Raw genomic sequence first — 7,820 nt, forward strand, 5'->3', positions numbered from 1 at the left:
AATGCAAATTTTGTTTGTCCAAAATTAAGAGATGACTAGAGCACAAGCCTCCATTCAAGAATATTGAGGATTAATATTATTATAAATATTATATATATTATAAAATTGTCGTCTAGATACTTGTCATGAAAACCAGTCGGGAGTTTGTGAGAATGATGTCTAATGTCACGCGCTTTGGTGCCTTTTTGTAACATTGCTAATGAATAAATGGCATATTTCATACGCCAATCGCGTTAGTAGCTAATCGCTAATGCTAATCGCTAGCTTGGTCTGTGCCATTACTAAGCCTGTGATTGGCACAAATAATTGATAAGTGGTATTGGAAAAAGAAGCCGTACGAGATATTGGGCTACTTTTCTTGCCGAAAGCCCGGTGAGTGTATAGCATGTTCACCTTTAGCTCGTAGCTGTGGCTAATATGCTAACAAGAAATGACACCACACTTGATATTGTTGTCTAGATACTTGTCATGAAAACCAGTCGGGAGTTTGTGAGAATGATGTCTAATGTCACGCGCTTTGATGCCTTTTTGTAACATTGCTAATGAATAAATGACATATTCTACGCGCCAATCGCGTTAGCTCTAGCAGCTAATGCTAATCGCTAATGCCAATAGCTAGCTTGGTCCTGCTGACTGAAACTTTCTGTTGGTGTTGACTTGTTAGTTCAATTATTATCTTGATGTGTGGTTTGCGGGCATTCCAGTTTCGGGGTGAAGCTAAATATATATATTTTTCTTTTTTTACTTTTGGGTATTGATGGACGGACAAGCAGAGAGTCGAGCTGCTTCTTCTTCTTCTTGTTTAATGGCGAATAACTCCTTAGGATCATTATCGCCACCTACTGTACTGGATGTGAAGTAAGTTGACATAGGTGATGAGTCTGAAATTTGAGAAGGGGATATTTTGGTGGATGTTCCGTTTTCCTTCCAATCTATGGCGCACTCAGTTCACATGCTCATGCTAGCGCTGCGTGTTTAGCTCCTCTAACACTCACAATTAGCTCTTCATGCCCCAGATTAGGTAGAATACATATATATAGGTAGGTAGATAGGTAGAATATATATATATAGTGCTTAATTTGTAATTGAATAATTTCCGGAACAAAACCAGCAGTCTCTCACCGCTGTGACCGACACCAACCACACAACTTAAGTTTTCCCGGAACATGACGTCACTAAACTGTGGTAGCGCAATTATAAACATTAACTTCTTCTTTCGGCTTTACCCTTCAGGGGTCGCCACAGCGAATCATCTCTCTCCACCTATCCCTATCTTCTGCATCCTCAACACTTACACCCACTAGCTTCATATCCTCATTTATTACATCCATATACCTCCTCTTTGGCCTTCCTCTTTTCCTCCTGCCTGGCAGCTCCATGTCCAACATTCTCCTACCAATATACTCACTCTCCCTCCTCTGGACATGTCCAAACCATCTTAACCTGGCCTCTCTAACTTTGTCCCCCAAACGTCCAACATGAGCTGTCCCTCTGATGTACTCATTCCTAATCCTGTCCAACTTTGTCACTCCCAAAGAGCATGAAGCCATACTGCTGCTCACAAATTTCCACTACCTTCCTTAACCTAGCTTCCACTACTCTTTCCCATAGATCCTTGTATGGTTCATCAACTTTATCCCCCTATAGTTGCTGCAACTCTGCACATCGCCCTTATTCTTAAAGATCGGCACTAATACCCTTCTCCATTCCTCAGGCATCTTCTCACTCTCTAAAACCCTGTTAAACAACAGTAACAAAGTTAAAATTCCACTGCCGCCTCTCCTAGACACTTCCAGACCTCCACCGGGATGTCGTCAGGACCAACTGCCTTTCCACTTTTCATCCTCTTCAAAGCATTCCTGACTTCATCCTTTCTAATCTTATCTACTTTCTGTTCCAGAGTTCACCCCTTCAACTCTTTGTTCCCTCTCATTTTCCTCATTCCATCTCCTCCGTACACTCTCCTCACTTGTGAGCACCTTTCCATCTCTATCCTTAATAACTCTAACTTGCTGCACATCCTCCCCATCTCGAATCCTCTGCCTAGCTATCCTGTACAAGTCCTTCTCTCCATCTCTAGTGTCTAACCTAGTGTACAACTCGTCATACGCCTTCTGCTTGGCCTTAAACACCTCCCTCTTCACTTTGCGCTGTAACTCCTTGTATTCCTGTCTATTCTCTTCAGTCCTGTCCATGTCCCACTTCTTCTTGGCTAACCTCTTCCTCTGAATACTATCCTGAACTTCCTCATTCCACCACCAAGTCTCCTTATCTTCCTTCCTCCTTCCAGATGACACACCCAGCACCTTTCTTCCTGTCTCCCTGATCACTTCTGCTGTAGTTTCCCAGTCATCTGGCAGCACTACCTGACCACCCAGAGCCTGCCTCAACTTCTGTCTAAATTCCTCACAACATTCCTCCTTTTTCAGCTTCCACCACTTGGTTTTCTTCTCTGTCTCTATCTTTGACCTCTTCTTACAGACCTTCAAAGTCGTCCTACACACCACCATCCTATGCTGTCTGGCTACACTCTCTCCCACTACCACTTTACAGTCACTAATCTCTTTCAGATTGCCTCTTCTACATAGGATGTAGTCTACCTGTGTGCTCCTACCTCCACTCTTGTAAGTCACTCTATGCTCCTCCCTCTTCTGAAAATAAGTGTTAACCACAGCCATGTCCATCCTCCTAGCAAAGTCCACTACCATCTGTCCTCCAAGGTTCCTTTCCTTAACTCCAAACTTGCCCATCACCTCCTCATCACCTGTGTTCCCCTCACCAACATGTCCATTAAAATCTGCTCCTATCACCACTCTCTCACCCGTGGGAATAGTCTCTATCACCTCATCTAATTCACTCCAGAATCTCTCTTTCTCCTCTAACTCACAACCTACCTGTGGGGCATAACCACTAACAACATTCAGCATCACCCCTTCAATCTCTAACTTCAGACTCATCACCCTGTCTGACACTCTCTTCACCTCCAGAACATTCCTCACAAACTCCTCCTTCAGGATCACACCTACCCCATTTCTCTTACTATCCATACCATAATAAAATCCTGCTCCTATACTACGAGCCTTGCTACCCTTCCACCTGGTCTCCTGTACACACAGTATATCCACCTTCCTTCTGTCCATCATATCAGCCAGATCTCTACCTTTCCCTGTCATAGTGCCAACATTCAGAGTTCCTATTCTCAGTCCTACACTCTTACCTTTCCTCTTCTCTCTCTGTCTGCACACTCTCCTCCCTCCTCTACTTCTTCGACCAACAGTAGCCCAATTTCCACCAGCACCCTGTAGGTCAATGGCGCTGATGGCGGTCGTTGTTAACCTGGTTTTACACTAAATCATACTTTGCCTTGTGATTCTCCAGCTAGAGCGCTAACAGACTTTAGCCAATTTTTACCGATTTAAATGACACTGTAATAGTTGGACTAATCATATCTACAGCTTATCATATTCTCAAGCTCTAGAGAACCTGTCTATTTGTTGTAATTATTACAAAATTAATTGGTAAATATAATATAAATATAATGTTTAGCCTAATGTTAGTTAAGCTGCTAGCGAACTTGGCTGTTGGTTTAAATGACACTAAAATCCTGAACCGAGTTGATGAGCTTGAACAAGGAGAATTTCATTTATTTCTACAATATAATATTCATTATTAAAAAGTGAAAAATTAAAAAGTGACTTTTAACAACCCTGACTACTGGTTTTACACTAAATCATGTTTAGACTACTGATTAATCAGCTCTCCTAAAGAGCTTGGTTACAGGTGTATGTTATCTACCTATAGAACTTCACTAATCATTTTATTTACACAATATCATAGTGAGTATAAAGCTAGTTAGCTTGATGAACTCAGTTTTAATAATTACACAGTATAATATTTGTATAGATTTGGGTGGTGGACAGGGGCAGGAGGTTTTAGAGAGTTACATCTCTTCTTTCTTAGCTGCCATCTTTCAGAAAGAGGGGTGACTGACATCGGCCTGAAGGTGCCCGCTCTCCGTGAGGCATTCGCTGTGAGTAAAACCTTTCTTCAGCTGCTGTTATTGCGCAGGTAAAGTCCACTCTTCTTTAATGTATATTGTGTGCTGTCTTATATTCAGACTCTGCTTGCCAGCATCCACAACCAGGACTTCTTGTTCGTGGTGGGAAAAAGGATTGTCATGCGACTGGCAGCAGCTAACAACCAGGTGACTTCAGAATGATGAAAGACTGTTTGATTTTTGTGATGAAAATCCTTTCAGTTACTCAGTCATAGCCAAAGTTAGTTACAGAGATTTTTTTGTTTGTTTGAACAGGATGTAGTTGGTGTGCTGTTGGCCTACGAGGCCCTGATTCGATTCCTGAGGACGTCTTCCAATCAGGAATCGATTAAAGCAGAGCTCAGCTCCTGTGTAAGCTAACAAACGCCTGTGTGAAATGGCAGATGTTTAAACATAACCAATTTTGCTAATAAAGAAAACAGGAGTCCAATATGTAAAGCTAATTTATTTTTGTAATTTTTCTGCTCTGTGCAGGATCACCACTACAACTTCCTGGATGTTTTTTATGAGCTGATTCTCTTCGGCTGCTTTATAAATGGCTCAAAACCTCAGCCAGTAAGTGTCTTATCAGGAGATTTCTAGGCAATGTTTGAGTTTCAGAACATGGTCTATTTGATCCCCTTTTCCTTTTTTCCATATTTTTAAAACCTGATAAGACATGGCATTAATGAAGCTTGTCTTTCTTTCCAAAAGTTTAAGGGAGGATTCTTGGAGCGCCTGCTTGCGCTCTTCAGCATGTGGGACGTGGACGTGTGGGAGCCTGCAGCAGAGCTGTACTTCACAGTGCTTATTGTAAGTGTTGAATATCTTCTGATGCCACGATACACAAATTCTCGGGATTGTATCTTAAACTCAGTGACACTATGTTGGATGTGTGTGTCATTTGTCAATAGGATTACCTTACAGAGCTTGTTGAAGTACTGTTCACTCAGCCTCTGGAGCTGACCAGTGACCCAGCAGCCTTAGCCACCACAGTTCAGCGACTCCTCAAGCTGCACGTCCAGCTGATGATGGACATTTTGGAGGAGCTCTGAGCAATGTCTTTCCCCTTACCCACTTCATCTTTTCTTCCACTTCATTTCATGTTCTTTTCTCTCACTTCTTTTTCCTACATTGCTCAGACTCCACATGTAAGTATGAATTAATTTTATTTCTATTTTTGATTAAATTAATATTTTAAAAATCTCTTCTCCTTTTTTACAGGTTTGTACAGTGAACCCCAGGACCTGAAGAAGGGCTTAGCCCTTAAGATCATTCTTCCCTTATTAATCTATCCCTTTTTAATCAGTCCCTCTGTTCCTATCCCTCTCCCCCTATTCCCATAAGTTATTATTATAGATAATATATAGATAAATAGAATTGTTTATGAATAAACTTATTTGTATAATGATTATATACTTTACCATTTTATGATATTACCTTCATCTCGATTTATCACTTCAATGTGGAGATCCTTTCTTTTCTGCCATTGTGTTTCTGTCTTTCTGTTATATACGTAATGTCATATACACATATGCTATAATGTTATTTGTTATTTTTCCACGTTTTAGTAAACCATTTAAAAGTTGTGAAATTCTTTAAAAATGATCTGTATATGAGTGAAACATTCTGTTTGTGTTTAAAGGAAAATTTTATACATATACTGATGACTAAAAATAATCAGAATGAGGCTCTAATAGGAACAAATATAAATATTTATTTAAGTAATCATAGTAATGTAAATAATAGGATAAAGCCTTCAACCCTCCCTCTGCTTAGTGCCAAGCTGTTCCCCACCCCTTCTACATGAGGTATCATGCTGACCAGAGTAGGGGTCAGTCTACTGATCATGATTTTTGACTCAGTGGTAAACACAAGTCTCTTTCTGTTCCCATCCTTTCCTGTCTTCTCCACAGCCATGTAAGTTAAATGCTCTATCTCTCTCTCACTCTCCCTCATTGCCAAAGCAGAAAAATATATACTACAAAGTATAATTCATCACCTGCTACATTAATCACACAAAATACATTGAAATGTGAATTAAATTAAATTAAATTATAGGTTTGTGTGATTTTGTGTTCAAAATGTTTGACATTGATTTTCACAGATCTAATTGGTACTGCAGCCGCACCCTCATTGCCTGACACCCCAACTTCCTGGCCTGCCCTTTAGATACACCTCTACTGTTTAGTTTGTGTAATACTTTATAATCTGTGTAATACTCTGTAATCTGTACAGATTGATTAGTTGGCATGTCATGCTAAGGAGGAGTCTTCATCTTACAGTGCAGTCCAAACCCTGAATAAATAAAACCAGGGGCAACAATCACTTCTGTATTATGTGGAAGAAACTCTTACTCAGATCATAAAAAGGAAATGTTTGTGACATGTAATCCATGTAAGTATCCATGTTTAACGTAATGGATATTCTCCAGCCAGCAGTTACTGCTCATTGAAATTAAAACAGAATCCGGAGTGGGTGGAATAATCAACCCATTTGCTCATATTTCTTAAACCACATCCATAACCAAACCAATAATTCCATCTAAAACTCTATCTATCCATCTATCTATCCATCCATCCATCTATCTATCCATCTATCCATCCATCTATCTATCCATCTATCTATCTTATTCCTTAGAATTCACCTCATCTAAAGGCAAAAGAAAAGTAATTCCCAAATGAATTGTGTATCTGTAAAAAGGTATAAGTCTTTCCTTTCCCTTTCTATACATCTTATACTAAATTAACTCAAAAGCTCTCAGATAAACACTTTTTCACTTTCTGCAATTTTCATTACAGCAGGTCTGAGGTCTTGAGGAACCATCCCACCCCCGTACCACAGTGTTGCTGTAATTATAAAAAATCTAATAATGTTTTCTATTACATTTTCTTCACTTTCAAGGGCATTTGCTCACAGCAAATGTATCCCCAAATCAAACTTAAATATAGTGCTTGGCTTCAACAGCTTTACTTTTGGCAGCAGAACGTCCAGCTGAACGATGATGGTCCATTTAACAAGCATACCTGAATGCAACATGTCTTCTAGTCTTTCAGCAGGAACTGAATTGTTAACTTTAGTAGTTGTGAATGTTGCAACCTTAAAATATACAAGCCTGACATTAAAATAAATAATGAGTTCATTAAAATAAAAGTAAAAAATGATCAGGCAGTTACAGAACCATATGTGTTTAACCCTCAGACAGATATAATGGACTCATTACATTGAGAAGGATACCAAAGAGCTGTACCACTCCCTCACTCATGCTGTTTAGGAGCCAAGGGAAGCACCAATTCTGTTTTTGGTGCTAGCCATGGACCTGATGCAGCAAACCCTTTTTGCTTTAGAAAGAGCTGAGTCCGGACTAAAATATGTTGTAGAGCTCCAAATCATGTCCCTGGTCTCCAGGGTGACACTATATGAGCTGACACAAAGTCATACTTGCAAGACCCAAAGGTTAAGGATGAAGTCCTGTTAGAGAAAGTGACTGAACACAGTAAAACACACAAGCATGATACACTGATGGACAAGGTGGACCAAGGCATCAAAGCTATATCTATCTATATCTATCTCTCATCTATCTCTCTCTCTCTCTCTCATTATATATATATATATATATGATATGCTATGGTGCTATGTGGTAAGGTGCTATGTGGTATAGAAGTGTACTATAGTGTTATATAGTATAGTGTAGTATAGTGTGGTAAAGTATAGCATAGAATATTATATCGTAATATAGTGCAGTATCTATTTTATTTTATTTTATTCATATTTTATATTTATA

At 39.6% G+C, this 7,820-nt stretch overlaps 1 protein-coding gene across 1 annotated transcript; it reads left to right on the plus strand.

The window, feature by feature from the left end:
• Positions 1-269: 269 nt before the first annotated feature.
• On the plus strand, positions 270-5,447 carry LOC131350240 (uncharacterized). The gene is made up of 8 exons (XM_058385436.1): positions 270-372; positions 774-858; positions 3,961-4,030; positions 4,118-4,204; positions 4,313-4,408; positions 4,532-4,612; positions 4,751-4,849; positions 4,951-5,447. The coding sequence occupies exons 2-8, from the start codon at positions 806-808 to the stop codon at positions 5,089-5,091; spliced, it is 627 nt and encodes a 208-aa protein (XP_058241419.1). The 5' UTR covers positions 270-372; positions 774-805; the 3' UTR covers positions 5,092-5,447.
• The last annotated feature ends 2,373 nt before the right edge of the window (positions 5,448-7,820 follow it).

The sequence above is a fragment of the Hemibagrus wyckioides genome, unplaced genomic scaffold (genome assembly GCF_019097595.1).
Source record: "Hemibagrus wyckioides isolate EC202008001 unplaced genomic scaffold, SWU_Hwy_1.0 Contig29, whole genome shotgun sequence".
Taxonomy (NCBI): Eukaryota; Metazoa; Chordata; class Actinopteri; order Siluriformes; family Bagridae; genus Hemibagrus; species Hemibagrus wyckioides.

Bases quoted from the DNA above. Each gene is read 5' to 3' on its own strand.
- LOC131350240 (XM_058385436.1), top strand. From the start codon at position 806: ATGGCGAATAACTCCTTAGGATCATTATCGCCACCTACTGTACTGGAT. The intron at 859-3,960 runs GTAAGTTGACAT...CTTCTTTCTTAG, and splicing joins CCTACTGTACTGGATGTGAA to CTGCCATCTTTCAGAAAGAG. The intron at 4,409-4,531 runs GTAAGCTAACAA...TGCTCTGTGCAG, and splicing joins AAGCAGAGCTCAGCTCCTGT to GATCACCACTACAACTTCCT.